We start from the raw sequence: 17,543 nt of genomic DNA, 5'->3' as shown, positions 1-17,543 counted from the left end.
ATGTTTTATATTAAAGAAAAAGTGTTCTAATATAGCAAAATGAATTAAAATTATTTTGTTTTTCTTCCATCTGTATAATTTATACGTAATTATTGTTTGAGTAGTTTGTGAACTAAATGAATAAAATTGCTTTTCTCACATAAAATTGAGAAATCCTTTTAGTTTCACGGATTAATTGATTATAACCATACGTTTTACAAGATAAATTTATGAATAAAAACTCCACAGTTGTTCAATGCTCCAAAAATCCAAATACAAGCAGCAGCAAGATAAACTAGTAAGAAAATCAAGGGAGGCAAAACTAGCCCAAAGTCATTATTACAACAATGGAGAACAAACAGAGGGAAGGAGATTTAATCTAAATAAATAAGAAAAGCGAATGACGACATTAATCCTAGAAACAGCTTATTTTCCCCCACACATTCGGGCTTGGGGGGACCATTATAGAAAAATTGATGGTAACAAAACAATTTTTAGTCTTGATTTTACTAAGATCTTTTATCCTTTAGCTACCCACAAAAACAAAAAAAGGGAGGGGAGAGTCTTCCTTTCACTTTGTTCGTGTAATGACTCTGTGAGTTAGATCTATCAGGGCTTTCCTTGATTTTCTTACATCCTCGTCGTCACTCTCCGGTAAGGAATCAATTGCTGCTGCTGCAAGGTTAGCATGCTCCACGGCTAGCTCCCGTGTCCTCTGTATACCTCGGCTTTTTCCTAGATACTCCAGAGCCTACACAAGCAAAATTACAAATACAAAAATATGTGATCTTGCTAACAAGTAATAAGCAAAAGTATTAAAGTGATAATTGGTTAGGAAGTTTGTTAGGTAGAGAGTTCTTAGTTTGTTGTCTATAGTCTATACTAAGAAGGGGAGAGAAATTGAAGGGAAATTTCACTATTTAGTGTGAATCTCACACCTCCTTCACTCTATTTTAATTCAAATATTTGTTCTCTAATCCATTCCATTACACTCCACTCCACTCAACCAAACCATACCTTAGGGTTGAAACATGTATTCTAACAAATAAATATAAGTTCGTATGATGTGGCTTTTTGTACAGCACACGTTTAATTTAAATAATAGATCATACAGGTTTAATAGTAGTGTAGGTCCCCGCGAAAGATCCTGATATTTGCATTCCTGAACTTAGAAGTGATTATGGTACGAACTAAAAGTGTATATATGACTTCAAAAAAATATAGATGAAATAAATACAAAACTCATCATACTTACACATATAAAATCAACTGCAACCAATCATGTTATACACCCTAATTGCCAAATTAGACGTTTAGCTGCTCAAGCAACATATCTGAATTCTATTTGTTTCGTTATCCTACATACATGAAGAACGGCATTCATGTGGAGTAAAGCTTTAAATTTATTATCAAAGATGCACCTTAAGAAAATCAGGGAAAAATTGACCTCACTTTACAGGGATAGTATTCTGAACCACTTTATAGAGAGGCCATCAATGATCTTTTTGAACTAAAATCTTAAGTTGATATGTACCAAAAACCAATTCCAACCCCCTTAAGTGATAGATTCAGCACTATCAGAGATCTAAACGTAGTTATTGCTTTTGTTCAGAGGCATAAGAACAAATTATGTAGAATAAGTGCAGCCAAGCAACATAAATTAACTTACAAGATCAACATTTGCAGGGTTTTCGAAGCCCTCATCAACAATTGTACGCAACTGAGGGAACTCCTCCATGGCAAACAATATTGGAGCTGTAACAATTCCCTGCAATAATTTTTTGGACCAACCCCAAGTCACAGGATAGTATATACAAAGCACAACAACAGATCTCATGAAGAATTAAAGGCAAGGCAAACCATATAATCATAATTTTTATTTAAAAAGAAAAGAATTTCTTTCAAATGGAACCAACCCAAAAAAGGATTGTAACTGTTAGGATAGAAATTTAATCAGGGTAAAAATAAATTCCTAAACGCTGTCCAAAACAGGATCAAGAAAGAAGCAAAATAAATTACACATTTATTTACAGATATTACATGAAAACTGACAGAACTATACTGGACTTTTATTATTATTTTTTAATTTTCCCTAATTTGGTAGGATTTTTTGGAAGATTCTTATTTGTAATAGAATTTAACTTAATTGTAGGTTAATACATATTTTTTTATTACTGAATTACAAAATTGTAAATTACAAGAAAGATTGTTATTTATTCAAACCTAACCATAAACAATACAACAACAACAACAACAACAACAACAACGCCTTATCCCACTAGGTGGGGTCGGCTACATGGATCAACTTCCGCCATAATGTTCTATCAAGTACCATACTTCTATCCAAATCATTAAGTTCGAGATCCTTCTTGATAACCTCTCTTATAGTCTTTTTGGGTCTTCCTCTGCCTCGAATTGTTTGCCTTCTCTCCATCTGGTCTACTCTCCTCACTACAGAGTCTACCGGTCTTCTCTCTACATGCCCAAACCACCTAAGTCTATTTTCCACCATCTTCTCTACAATAGGCGCTACTCCAACCCTCTCTCTAATAACTCCGTTTCTAATTTTATCCTGTCGAGTCTTACCACACATCCACCGCAACATCCTCATCTCCGCTACACCTACTTTAGTCTCATGTTGGCTCTTGACCGCCCAACATTCTGTTCCGTACAAAATCGCCGGTCTTACCGCAGTCTGATAAAACTTTCCCTTTAGCTTGATCGGTACCTTTGCATCACATAACACCCCCGATGCTTTTCTCCATTTCATCCATCCTGCTTGAATGCGATGATTCACATCCCCTTCAATTTCTCCATCATCCTGTATTACCGACCCAAGATATTTAAACCGTGTGACTTGAGGGATAATATGGTCTCCTATTTTCACCTCTGAGTTAGATACCCTCCTACTTTTGTTGAACTTACATTCCATATACTCCGATTTGCTTCTGCTTAGGCGAAAGCCATGTGTTTCTAGAGCTCGTCTCCAAGTTTCCAACCTCTCATTCAACTCCTCCCTCGACTCTCCAAGGAGGACTATGTCATCTGCAAAAAGCATGCATCTCGGCGCTATCTCTTGGATTTGTTCCGTGAGGACATCCAGAATTAAGGTAAAAAGGTAGGGGCTAAGGATGGACAAACCTAACCATAAACAATGTCCATCAAAAATCATATATGCATCATGTAAGCGTGGACAAACCTAAAAAAATGAGGGATTGTGGTTCTATACATACAGTGTACCATTTTTACAAATTTCACCATCAACAAGGATTCATGTTTCATAGGCTTTCATCAAAATATTTAAATCATAACTGAACATCAAAATCAAGAGTGGATGAAATTTAAAATAAGAATAAATTATGAAATTACATGACGAATGTCTGATAAAGAACCCTTTCCAAGGGAAGCTGATGTGCCTGTGAAATCAAGCACATCATCTATCAATTGAAATGCCAAACCCTGCAAAACAGTGGAGAGGGAAATAAATTTCAAGGAAATTCATAAACAGAAACATACTGTACATAACATGTACAGACAGGAAAATAGATATTAACTATATGTTGCCAGATGAAATGGTGGATACATCCGTAACACTTAGCAAGAGGGCAAACAAAGTAAGAAAAAAAATATTAACTTCATTTTCCATTAATTCTCTTTATGCAAAGCATTCAACTATTAAGCATTAAACACACTATCTACAATAGAAAACATCATACTTTAAAGAGTAAATCTATGAATAATTGAATATACAAACCAGATTTTTTCCATACTCAAAAGCAAGCATTGCAACTTCTGCTGTTTGCCCTGCAAGGATGGCTATTGCCTTGCAACTATTTGATATTAAAGATGCAGTCTTGTAGTAGGTCTTTTGCATATAATATTCCATGCTGAAAATATAAACAATTGTGAGAAATCAATCTAACCATAGATAGGTGCCTTATATGTCCACATTTTTAAGAATTAGGACTGATCTATAATTGTGCGTTTGTGCAAAGGAAAATCAATGAATCTTTATAAAGAAAACATTAATTACCGATTACTGATACGATACAAATTGTATAAAGCAAACACTAATTTCCTAGCAAAGTAAACACATACATATATGACAGAAACAGACTCGAGCATACCTACACCGTTGATCAGATGTTGTAGTCATTTGCATGGTCTCCCCAGTTACAAGATGCTCTACAACTTTTGCCAATAAAGATACAACCTACAGAGATGAAGTCCTTAGGCAGATGCCAGAAACAAAATTGTGTGCACCATCAAGGAAACTAGATACATTATACATCTTTACAATTTTATATGTATACACAGCATATTACCCATTTACCTTACCTCTGTGTTTTTCAAAGAGGCAAGAGCAACACAAGCCCGAGAAAGCAAAAAATCTCCAGCCAACACTGCCAACTGCATTTTTGAATAAAAAAAACCTCAAGCAAGGTGCACCCACCATGTGACAGTATGTATTAAGTAAATATAACCAAACAAAAATGAACAGATGACATATAGGCAAACGAAACACAACTTCAGATATACCTTATTGCCCATTACAAAATTCAATGAACCAATACCACGTCTAGAATCTGCATCATCCAGTACATCATCGTGAAGAAGGCTTGCCACCTGTGACAACATTATGCCAACATTATTTTGTAATAGTGATAAATATTTTTTTTTCTTAAATTGTATAAAGAGGCACTTTCACCATATACCCATCAATTGGATATTAATACACAAATCTCATGCCTAAGACTAAAAATTTGAAGTGTGAAGTTTTCAGGATTGGACATTTGCCGGTTACCCAAAATAATGACTGAGATAGGCTCTATTACCATATTGTAACTGAGAACAAACTTGATCTAACTCAACCCCAAAAACTAGCTCAAGAGAGAAAGATTGTTCAAGTCATTGCCCATATGCTACTCTGATGTGGAATCTTAAAAAGTGTACAATAATGATAATCTTAATTGACAGAACAAATGGAACACTGAATTTAAGATTACACCAGCATGATTCTCATTTATCATGTACAGTATTTTTCAGTTTGTTAACATGACTAAATATAAATAATAAATAACTGTCTCTTCAGTGATCAACTACAAGTTTTATACATTTAAATGTAAATTGGAAGATATTAATATCATAAAACTGGAGGGTAAAGACTAAGATATCTATAGTTCAATCTCTGCTTCAGAGAATCTTTCTCATAGGCATCAGGAACAGGGAAACACAAATTTGGTCGTAAAATCATTTTCCAACAATCCGAAAGGTCAGGCACAGTGGCTCCAGGGGTTTATCAAAGTGATATTTTTCAAATGGATAAAAGGAAAATAAAACAAGGAGGCACAAGATATTAGGCAAAAAAAAAGTAAACAGAGAGAAAGAGGCTAAAATTTGCAACAAAGTTGTTTAGTAGTCTTTTTGCCTGTCTGAAATTGATATTCACTTTCCAGAGAAACAACTAAGCCTTATCCCCAAAATACATTGATCAAAGTCAAACAACGCCACTAGGTTCTATGAAAACCAAATTTACAATAAACACATTAAGAGCAAGATTTTTTTAACAGTTTCTCCTTAAGTCTTCTCCAGTCTTCCTCTGTTGATTTTCTCATTGGAGCCTCTGTTGCTCTTCTCACATGGCCGAGCCACTCTAAGCAAGTTTTTGTCATCTTCTCAACAGGTGTCACTCCAACTTTATTCCAAATACATTCATTCTTGACTTTTCTTTTTATCATATGATTCACTTGCTCTCACTCATCTACTGCAGCAAGCATAATCACAAATAGATAGAGACCACAATCACCATCCCACGCTTTCTTCAGATTTATGATTAGTAAAAGTCCTTTCTTCAAACTCTGACTACCAGTTAATAAACTGAGTAAGTGCTTGTTTCACTATTTGGACAAAACCTTCTCTAGAAGCACTTCTAAGAGAAGAAAATAAGAAGAAAAAATGAAATGGGCCTCTGCATAAGCTAATACCACAAGCTAAAATTAACTTAAAAATAAGCTAATTTTAGCTTATGTATAAGTTAATTTTTGAAGTTCTCTCATACAGCTTCTTTAAAGGTTGATTTTTAACTTATGCATAACTAATTTTAGTTTACGGAGAAACTCATTTTATTTTTAACAGATAAAGAGCCCAATCCATCCCAAAAACAACATTGTGCAGCAGTAGAAATGGGCCACAATGCACACTCTGCTACCTCATTTTTGCATTACAGAAATAACTGAATAATAGCTGTAAATAGCTAGCATTCTTCTAGAATATGTTGAGCTGTGTAGTGGTTATTCTCTTGTACTATTTTCTGACTTTTATTCATTCTTATCCACATGCTGTAGCAGTATATATATAATGTACATTTCTTTTATCAATAGACAAGAAAATTCATTCCAATATCCTCTCTTTCTTTCCTTTCTGTCTTTCCCTTTTATGGTATCAGAGCTTTTCTCTGAGATGTCAGGCTCAGCTTCTAATACGTCCAATCCAGGGTCCGATGAAAATTCTTCAAATCCCCCACCAGACCCTACCCAAAATCCTTCCAGTCCATATCACATCCACCCTAGTGAAAGTCCCTCATCAGTCATTATTGCTCCAGCCCTCGTTGGCAACAATTATCATTCATGGTCGCGGTCATTTCACATGGCCCTTGTCTCCGAAAACAAAATGGGGTTCCTCAATGGTTCCATTCCAGCCCCTGCTGCCACAGACCCGTTATTCCCTCAATGGGAACGATGCAACACAATCATCATGTCCTAGTTATTAAACTCTCTATCATCTTCCATAGCTCAAAGTGTGATCTACCTTGACAGAGCTATCGACATCTGGACTAATCTTCGTGAACATTTTTCCCAAAGCGATTTGCTCCGTATCGCAGAACTTCAAGAAGAAGTCTATGCCTTCAAACAAGGCACTCGAAATGTCACCGATTACATCACTGGCTTAAAAGCCTTATGCGAAGAACTGGATAATTTTCGACCCATGACTGCTTGTGGATGTTCTGCCAAAACATATCATACACAAGACTTCATCATCAGGTTCCTTAAAGGTCTTGATGATCATTTTTCAGTGGTTCGGTCTCAAGTGCTCCATATGGACCCCTTACCCTCCGTGAATCGGATTTTCTCCATGGTCATTCAACACGAATGTCAACAACCTGATGCTGTTTTTTCCACTAATGAGCCTAACTCATTTGCCAATGCTGCCATGGATAGAGCTCGAAGTACCACGAACAAAGCCAACTCCTCCAAAAAGTGTGGCTATTGTCATCGTCTCGGCCACACAATGGACGTTTGCTATAGCAAGCATGGTTATCCACCGGGTCATGCTTGTTACCCCGGAAGGCCAAAATTTAATCCTCACACTGGTTCCTTAGCTAACAGCGCCGTCAGTGATGCTTCTTACGCTAAGGAGAAGGAGACCAATGAGGGCTTCACTCAAGATTCTGGGCTTAATCTCACTAAAGTCCAATTTCAACATTTAATTAGTCTTCTCCAGCACACTCCTCCTTCTGGTAGTTCGAGCTCAGTAGACAACAACCAGCCCAAAAGTGTCAATCTCTCTCTAAAAAGCCCAATCCCTTCACCTGGTTCCAATTTGGGTATCCTTTTATTTTTTGCGCCACCACACACGTCCTTTCTCACACACATGCAATGTCTTTTTCTTCACACTCCACCCCCTGGATTGTAGATTCAGGGGCTACAGACCATATTGCATCTTCTCTTGCTTTATTTCAAGTCTATACCAAAATCAAACCCATTAAAATAAATTTACCCAATGGTGCCTCTGTCACGGCAAATTTTTCTGGAACCATACAATTTTCTCCTTCCTTTGTCATACATAATGCTCTTTATGTCCCAGAATTTAATTTCAACCTTTTATCTATTTCCAAATTGCTTTCTAGTCTTTGTTATAAACTCATTTTTTCTCATGATTCTTGCCTAATACAGGATATGAACTCCTTGAGGATTGGTTTGGCTAAACTACAACAAGGTCTCTACCACTTGGTAATCAGCAAGGAACCTTCAACCCTACCCACTGTTCCATCCTTTGTCAACTCCTCCACCACTAGTCCTATAACCATGAACAACATTTGGCATTTTAGATTAGGACATTTATCTGGAAAACGTCTTCATGTTTTACATGAACAATTTCCTTTTATTTCCAAAAATTTCAATGAAACTTGTGATGTTTGTCATTTGGCTAAACAAAGAAAATTGTCTTACTCTCCTAGTAATAGTAGAGCCTCCAAAATATTTGATTTAATTCACATGGACATTTGGAGACCCTTTTCTAAAGCTTCCATTCATGGTCACAAATATTTTCTAACTATTGTTGATGATTATAGTAGATACACTTGGGTTGTTCTATTAAAATCAAAAGCGGAAGTTCATTCGAATGTTCAAAATTTTATCGCTCTCGTTGAAAATCAATTTGAAACAAAGGTTAAATGTATTAGATCAGACAATGGTCCAGAATTTTTCTTAAAAGATCTTTTTTCATCAAAAGGAATTTTGCACCAAACAAGTTGTGTTACCACTCCACAACAAAATGCAAGAGTTGAAAGAAAGCACCAACACATTCTCAATGTTGCAAGAGCACTCATTTTTCAATCACATGTACCAATTCATTTTTGGTCCTATGCCATCAAACATGCTGTCTATCTCATTAATCGTGTTCCTTCTCCTGTCATTCAAAATAAAACTCCTTATGAGTTCTTACACAAACAGCAACCAGATTTTTCCATGATTAAAATTTTCGGTTGTTTATGTTATGCGTCCACACACACACACCATATAAAATTTGACCCGCGTTCAAGACCTGATGTGTTCTTAGGTTTTCAAAATGGCACAAAAGGTTATGTTATTTTGGATTTGGATATAAAAGAAATTTTTATTTCAAGAAATGTGCTTTTTCATGAAATGATTTTTCCTTTTGCTCCAGATAAAGAGCCCAATCCATCCTTGTCTCGTCCTAGCCCAACTTGGTCTTCATCAGACACTGATTTCCACTCACCCATTATCACCCAAGAGTCCCAACAAACATGCAGCAGCCCATATTCATCTACAGAAAGTGTCTCAGCCCCAAATTCACCTCTCATGACCGATTCGCCCAATCCATCTGGTTCCTCCTCCCCAAATGCAACCATGCCGCAACATAGCGAACCAGACCAAACAGCGCCCCTTCTTCGTCGCTCAACTTGCCCACATAACACTCCACCTCACCTTGCTGATTACGTCTGCAATTTTATGCCAACCCAATCATCCACAAAGTGTTTACATCCATTGGAATCTGTTCTTAGCTACACCTCTGTGTCTCCTTCTCACCGTCACTACCTCATGTCATTGTCTTCTGAGCAAGAGCCCACTAATTATCAGGAAGCTATAAAGCAACCTTGCTGGAAGGAGGCTATGAAAAGTGAAATAGAGGCCCTAGTGTTGAATAAGACTTGGGATCTTGTTGAAACTCCTCTGAATGTCAAACCGATTGGGTGCAAATGGGTGTACAAAATCAAATGACGACCAGAGGGGACTGTGGAACGCTACAAAGCCCGTCTTGTAGCAAAGGGATTCACACAGATTGAAGGTATCGATTATTTTGAAACTTTCTCTCCTGTTGTAAAGATGGCAACCAATCGACTTGTTCTTGCTCTGGCTTCTGTCAATAGATGGCATCTTCAACAGCTTGATGTCAGTAACACGTACCTACACGGTGAACTTTCTGAAGATGTCTACATGATTGTTCCTCCTGGTGTCATGGGTCACTGCAGTTTACAGTGTTGCAAATTAAAGAAATCTCTCTACGGTCTAAAACAAGCGAGCAGGAAATGGTATGAAAAGCTGTCTCTCTTACTCTTATCTTGTGGATATAATCAAGCTCATGCTGATCATAGCCTTTTCATTAAATCTGCTGCGCATGATTTTACTGCTTTGATCATATACGTGGATGACATTGTTTTAACTGGGAATTCTGTGCATGAGATTGCCCACATTAAGCAGATATTACATTCACATTTTCATATAAAAGATCTTGATCTTTTGAAATATTTTCTGGGTATAGAAGTTGCTCATTCAGATGCAGGAATCTCCTTGTGTCAACGGAAATACTGTTTAGATCTCCTCAAGGATTCTGGTATGACAGGATCCAAACCATGTTCTACACCCATGGACAGTGCACTTAGTTTACATCAAGATTCCATTGAACCTCTTGCTGATCCGCTTTCATACCGAAGACTTGTTGGTCGTCTATTGTATCTTACAAGCACACGTCCTGATATCACTTTCGCCACACAACAGCTAAGTCAATTCATGGGCAATCCTACTCAGATGCATCTTCGAGCAGCCATGAGGGTCCTTCATTATCTCAAGAGCAGCCCCGGGACAGGTTTGACGTTCAGACGTGATTCTCCTATCCAAATTCTTGGTTTTAGTGACGCGGATTGGGCGACTTGTGTTGATTCAAGAAGGTCTGTTACAGGGTATTGTTTCTTTCTTGGAAATTCCTTAATTTCTTGGAAAACAAAGAAGCAAAACACTGTATCTCGCTCATCATCCGAAGCTGAATACCAAGCCCTTGCTTCAGCCACTTGTGAGTTACAATGGCTGAATTTTCTGCTTAGAGATCTAAATATCCCTTGTTCCAAACAAGCTGTCTTCTACTGTGACAATCAAAGCACACTGCATATCGCAGCGAATCCCGTTTTCCATGAGCGGACAAAACATCTGGACATTGATTGTCACCTCGTTTGTGAGAAACTACAAGCTGGGTTGATGCGATTAATTCCTGTGTCATCCTCGAACCAGCTAGCTGACATCTTCACAAAAGCTCTCCCTCCAAGGCTATTCAGCTTAAACTTATCCAAGTTGGAGTTAATCAACATCTTCCCACCGCCAACTTGTGGGGGGCTAACAGATAAAGAGCCCAATCCATCCCAAAAACAACATTGTGCAGCAGTAGAAATGGGCCACAATGCACACTCTGCTACCTCATATTTTTGCATTACAGAAATAACTGAATAATAGCTGTAAATAGCTAGCATTCTTCTAGAATATGTTGAGCTGTATAGTGGTTATTCTCTTGTACTGTTTTCTGATTCCTTTTATTCATTCTTATCCACATGCTGTAGCAGTATACATATAATGTACATTTCTTTTATCAATAGACAAGAAAATTCATTCCAATATCTTCTCTTTCTTTCCTTTCTGTCTTTCCCTTTTAATTTTTTTCTTATTTCTTTCTCATAAAAATGTTTATGGTCTGGATAAGCTAATTCAAACAAGCCATGAGTTCAGGTTTATATCCCCCTCCCTCCCCTCCTGGAATTGTCATCATACAATCAAGAGCCAAAGAATCACACATAAAAAAATAAAAGCAAGTCTACCAGTGAATAATGCTGGTCACTGTACAAGTAAAAAGACAGATACAAAGAAACCAATACAATCAACTACAACATTCTATACCAAAAAAGTAAATGAAAACCCATAGTTTTAAAAACCAGATAGGCTGGTCCTACTGGAAACTGGTCCGGTCTATTAACTACAAAAAATTAGTGCAGAAAATTGGTACTCATCGAAAAACCGGTACAGAATTGATCATACTGCTGAAAATCAGTGCAGAAAACCAGTTTGAATCGGTATATTACAAAAAAAAAATCATTTTTTATTTAACCTAAAACATTTTTAAGACAAATAAAAATACATATGTAAAGATTACACAGATATAAATTATTTTTCCAAATATTATTATTTTTTACTCTATAAAACATAATTTAGTCATTTATATTAATCTATAATATTTTATTACTTATAATATTATATAATATTAAAAATATAGATTTAATCAATACTGGTTCGACCATAGTTGAAGTGTTGAACCAATAAACTGTGAAGTGTGAACTAGTACTTTCACCGGTTTGGTTTTTAAATATTAGTAAAAACAGAAAATCTTTTAGCCATTGTCAACATGAAAGAATAAAAAAAATTAAACTAATAGACAGAAGCAGAATAGGCAGTGCACCAAAGATAAAAATAAGTAAAAATGTAAAGCAAAATTGCAACAAACTCTTCACATATTCATCTTTTAACTTTATCATGCAAAGTTATTGGCATTCATATAATTAAATATATAAACATCCAATATCCCCTAAATAAGTGTCATACAATAAAATTTAATATTCTAAAGCTAATATTATCAGCAGTATCATGAAAGCATTACTTGATAAAAGAAAATTTCTGAAGGACTTACATGAATCATCTCTGTTATTTCAGCTATGCGTTGTTGTCTTGAACGTACATCAGTTGTCAAAGTACCTCCTACCTCAACAGGAGGAGGTGCTTCGTGTATTGATAGATTTAATGCAGTTGACATTAACAATAAAACCTACAGAAACATCCACTTGTTAACCTGAATACTGTACGTGAAAGAATGAAACAAAACTAACAACGGATAATACAGGAGAACAAAGACATAAAATAACAAAAGAGACATTTTATCACCTTATAAGTTATAACTATATGCACACTTTACACAAAAAAAAGATGGAGAAACAGTAAAGCTATCAGAGTTAATTAGCACCATGAAGTGAAGAATTAAGAATGCTAGGAAGGCCTCCTGATCCAGATGTCATAACAATTAACAAGTAAAACAAGTTTGAATAGCAGTTGTAGCTATTGTTAAAAATATCCTAGTACCCGACATAGCCCAAACTACTAAGGGCACCTTGCATTTTTCAATGTGTCCACTAAGGGTGCATTTGGAAGAGTTTATTTACAGCTTATTAAGACTTATTTTATGATATAAGCATTTGTGTAAGTGTTTAGGAGAAATTATGAGAATAGCTTATGATGTCTATTATTACAAGCTGTTTTTAGCTTATTTCAATAAACTCAATAAGACAACTAGTAAAAACAGCTAAGAACTTAGAACTTAAAACAGTATAACCTCATTACTTCTTTGATTATTAAAACAACTTATAAATAAGATCTTGGTTGATAAAAGTTTATTCAATAAGCACTTAATTAAGATATTTACCCAACCACACACTTAAAGCATGTGTCAACTGTCAATGATCATATTTCACAGAATGGGATAAACCTGAGCTCGTGATAGAACAGAGGAGATGAGTCAGTATGTAAGGACGTGTTAGCTTGCTTGTATTAATTTTAAAGAGCAACTTGAAAGGCAAGTGATGGTCAACAAATTCACAACTTTCCAAGTATAAGTTAACAGTAGTTTAGTTCCTCCTACAATGATGATATGCAAATATCAATCCAAAGAAAAGCATTGCTGCAGAAGGATAAAAGATCTGCAGCAAATTGTTGCAAAAGCCTACAAGAACATCTGCATAGCATTGAGAATATGCTTACTGTAGGGCGAAATCTTTTTCCTTCCACTCCAATTTTGAAGAAGTATTCGGCAGCTGAGGCAAGCTTAGGAACCTGTTACATAATACCCAATTCTCACCATGAATTAGACCATATTTCTAAGTAGAAAATGACTCAGGACAGATCTTTTGATTCAATGCATACACTAGAAAGTAAATGAAGAACAATCAGATACCTCAGCAACTACCATTGCTCGCAACTTGTTACCAAGAAGTGACAGTTCATCTGCAACCAGTGAAAATGGATCATGTTCATCCTGAGAACAGTACATGTATCATAATGGAGAATTAGGTATAGACAAACAATTGAAAAACACATATAAAGGTCTTCAATGAAATCTTTTATTTTATAAAGGGTGTGTTTGATTGTGCTTTTTTTTTTTTAGTTTTTAAAAATAAGTTTTCAAAAACTAAATTTTAGAGAGTAGTAGACGTGAAAGTGTGCAGAAACATGATCTATAATTTTCAAAAACTATCAGTACTAGTCAAACACAAAAAGGTTCAAGTTGTTCCTCAGAACAGTTCAGGAATAACTCAATGGATATAATGAGATTTATATTCCTTATAATCATAATTGTTAATCACACGCTATAGTGTTGCTAATGCATAACAGCCCTAGGCCTCTATCCATTTTCATGTTGTGGATATCATGGCTGCTATCATAGCAATGTAAATTGTGTGATTTCGCAGCACTAGCGGGAGAAACTTAGATTAATGGTGAAAACCCCCTGTTTATGCCCACAATACTGTGCAGCTTAAGGTTTATTTTGAGGGACAATTTCATGATTTCACTTCCCTTATTCAGGGTTTGAAATTGAAAATCCTATTCTGAAACTGTCATGCAGCCTTGTGTCTTTGAAACATGACCCATTATTGTCTGTTACCATCTCCAGCCATTTCTGACATTTTCCGGCTCTTCCTGATGTTTTGAGCCTTGCTCTGTTCTCTGGCACTATGTCCGATGTTTTGTGCTGCTGTTTCTGTTCAGTTCACTCTCTCACTGTCCCCTTATCTCAGAGATTGTTCTGGACTTTCATTTTGTTGCAGAAAATGTTCTCTTACACATCTCTTATGATTTCATCTTTGATAGTTGTATCTATTGCCAACATATGAATGTCTAATTTTGGATAATATTTAATATTTGAGTGCTGCAGTGCACGTATGGACACCTAATATAAAAGGATGAACCAAATTACATATAAGTTATGTCAACTATTACATCATTCGATAACTTTTTATTAGATAAATTTATCTCAAAATCCACCAGTGGGTTGAAAACTCTTATCATATAGATCATACCTACAAAAATTTATATTAATCTAAAATTCTTTAATATTCCATTGATATGCATCAAAATTGATGATATAATTCAACGGTTGGATTGATAAAAAAACACATTTTGTATAAATTTTTTGATGGTGTAACTTGTAGTGTTGTATCTACAACTTCACAGTAGCAGTCATCCCACCATAGCAGTCTCAGAGTTGGCCACTCCACACTACTATCCAGGATTGATAACTATGCTTATAATGCTCTTGCCTTTTTCCTTTGAATAAAATATACATATGAGCGCACACATACATGCACTAACATGATTACGGAAACTCTTTGTAACTTGGGATTTTTACATCATTCGTTAGAGAATTTACTACCTTAGGAGTTTAGACATGAAGAATATAAATGCTTAATTGAATTTTTAGTCTCTTGGGTATTCCGATTGCGCAATTTTTGTCTTTGAAGTTCAAATTACACCATCTGAGTTCCTCAATTTTTCTCTTATTTACAATCAGGTCCCTCCACCCTGTTTCCATCCAATATTTAATTTGCTCAAAATAGAAAGACATTCCTTTTGTTGTTCATTGTTGTCATAAAAACAATAATTTACCCACAAGCATCATTAACACAATTAAGTCAATACAGTTAAAACACCATTTTAGGTCATTGTAGTTCAAATAGTTTGTATTTTTAGCTGATACATTGTATTTACTCACTGCCATGTCAGTTTGTCAAGTCAGCTAATTCCGTTAAATATTAGATGGAATAAGGATGGAGGGACTTAGATTGTAAAAGGGAGAAAACTGAAGGGACTCAATTGGCATAACTGGAAACTAGGGAATCAAAATTGCACAATCACGAAACCTAAGGGACTAAAACTGTAATTAAGCCATATAAAAAACATAACTTTGAAAATATAGAAGAAGCAAGAAATAGGGTTCACCTCAACTATGGAGCTGCTTTGATGATGGATCAGATATCTACTACTATGCAATGCTGGCAGGCCCTTTGAAATAATTAAACTTCTCATAACCTGCATCACACAAGAATCATTTACAAGTAAAATTAAGTATTACAAAACATTTTTCTTCAGATAAAATAACATGTTATGAGAATGAAAGAAACTACATAACTGAAGGACAGAAGAAAGATAAGATATTATCTTTAGACAAATTGATAAGGACAGCCACAATCAAGTTTTCAATTGGATACTAACTCCAACATACATTCAGATAATGGAGAAAATTTCCCCTTCCCCAAATAGTCTCTTGGAAATGGTGCAAAATGTAGTTTGATCTCCAATGGGGTTGCTTAAATTGGTTTTTAAAGTTAAGAAACTTGAGAATACCATTGGATTGGAGCAAACAAGTTTTTAAAGTTCTTATAGAAGTTGCTTATATAAGCAACTGCCACTAAAGTTGCTTAAAAATTAAAAAACAATTTGCTAAGTAAAAATGATAATTTTTTAGTAAGTGGAGAGATAAAATGGAATCCACTATATTAAGTTAAGAACTCAAGTTGGATTCTACTATTGGAATAAAAATATTAGTGAGTATACTTAAATTCTATACGGCAACAAGGGACCACCCAAAACAGAGTTAATCCAAATTGAGTTCTTGTATTAGAGATTCTCTTAACCAATCTGACCTAAACCATTATTACAATAGAGCTCTCAGCTCTCTAGAACCTCCATATCTATCAAAGAGACTCCTCAAAGTAAGAAACAATCTACCAAACACAAACCTTCATCACTAAATTATACTATTTGACGCAAACATAACTGTTGGCCACTAAAAACATAAATTTACCGGACAAGCATAGTGACCACAACAGATTCTTACTTCATCCAAATGTACAACAATAACCATACTAAAAGTGCTTAACTTTCTATTCGCAACAAGACAATTGGAAGCCTTATTAAAAAAACTCGGAGTTCTATCGTTATAACACCAAACACTTGGTAGGCACATCGCTCAAGTTTACCAATAGAAAATTCAGAAAGCAGTTATCCCGAATGCCACATTGCCGAAGCCATTCCAATTGAGAGAAAAGGGGCGAAAGCAAAAGCAATAAAGTTCGAAACTTTAAATCGAACCACAACCAATGAAGGATCCTAGAAATGCGCATGTTAAGTAAAACAAAAGGGTCGAAAGCTGAAAACCTGTTGAGTAGAGTCTCCACCACGTGAATGAAAATTGTGCAGCGAAAGGAAGCGGTGGTTGTGGTCTCCGATGGACAGAAACCACCGACATGAGTTGAAGCTGCCTCTGAGGTTTCTCGATATCCGAGAAAACAGCATCGTATTCGACGAAAGACTCTGAGGCGGCGATGGAGAAGTGGGATTAGTAGGAGCCGTCAAAAGAGAAAGAAAGAGGGAGAAACAATTAAACAAACTCCAACCACCGTTTATTATGAATTAGAAATGTAGTGACGACGCCGAAGCACAACCATATACTCCTTCATTTTTTCCTATTTTCTCGCTGACTACTAATAAACCATTTTTTAAGGTTTGTCAAGGCGAGCTACGTGCAATTTTGCTCGACCGTTCCGGACCCAACCCCAAAGGGTTAATTTTGTGAGCACTTTTATTTTATGAACTCGTCTAAAGAAAAAGGGGAAAAAATATATCTAAGTGCATAAAAACCCTTTTGATTTGTATTTGTATTTTTTGTTTTTGTTTCTTATTTTTATTTTTTGAAAATTATTTTTATTTTTAAAAGATTAAAATTCTAAAAATATATTTAGTTTGAATTTTAAGAAATAAAAACACTAAAAATACATTTTTAAGATGATATGTATTTTTAAATTTGCTTAAAATTATATTTCTTGTGGTCGCGTTTTTATTTTACCTAAAATTAGTTCTTTATTTCAACTGAAAATACTGGAAACAAGATTTTATTGTTTT

The 17,543-nt window shown here is 35.5% G+C and overlaps 1 protein-coding gene across 2 annotated transcripts; it reads right to left on the bottom strand.

Moving 5' to 3' along the window:
- Nucleotides 1-247: 247 nt before the first annotated feature.
- On the bottom strand, nt 248-17,195 carry LOC100792725 (solanesyl diphosphate synthase 3, chloroplastic/mitochondrial). 2 transcript variants are annotated; one of them, XM_006579849.4, is made up of 13 exons: nt 17,042-17,195; nt 16,800-16,955; nt 15,582-15,671; nt 13,540-13,620; nt 13,347-13,418; nt 12,226-12,360; nt 4,519-4,605; nt 4,318-4,389; nt 4,107-4,192; nt 3,734-3,866; nt 3,349-3,438; nt 1,649-1,747; nt 248-730 (listed from the first exon to the last, which is right to left on the bottom strand). In XM_006579849.4, exons 2-13 carry the CDS (start codon nt 16,935-16,937, stop codon nt 551-553), a joined length of 1,263 nt encoding a protein of 420 aa, XP_006579912.1. In that variant the 5' UTR covers nt 16,938-16,955; nt 17,042-17,195; the 3' UTR covers nt 248-550. The 2 variants fall into 2 exon arrangements, with proteins under 2 accessions (XP_006579912.1, XP_006579913.1); XM_006579850.4 differs by lacking the exon at nt 17,042-17,195 and having other exon boundaries at nt 13,540-13,589; nt 16,800-16,851.
- Between the last annotated feature and the right edge of the window lie 348 nt (nt 17,196-17,543).

The sequence above is a fragment of the Glycine max genome, chromosome 5 (genome assembly GCF_000004515.6).
Source record: "Glycine max cultivar Williams 82 chromosome 5, Glycine_max_v4.0, whole genome shotgun sequence".
Taxonomy (NCBI): Eukaryota; Viridiplantae; Streptophyta; class Magnoliopsida; order Fabales; family Fabaceae; genus Glycine; species Glycine max.
Note: the sequence above shows the minus strand (reverse complement) of the source record. Positions and strands in the feature narration are given on the sequence as shown.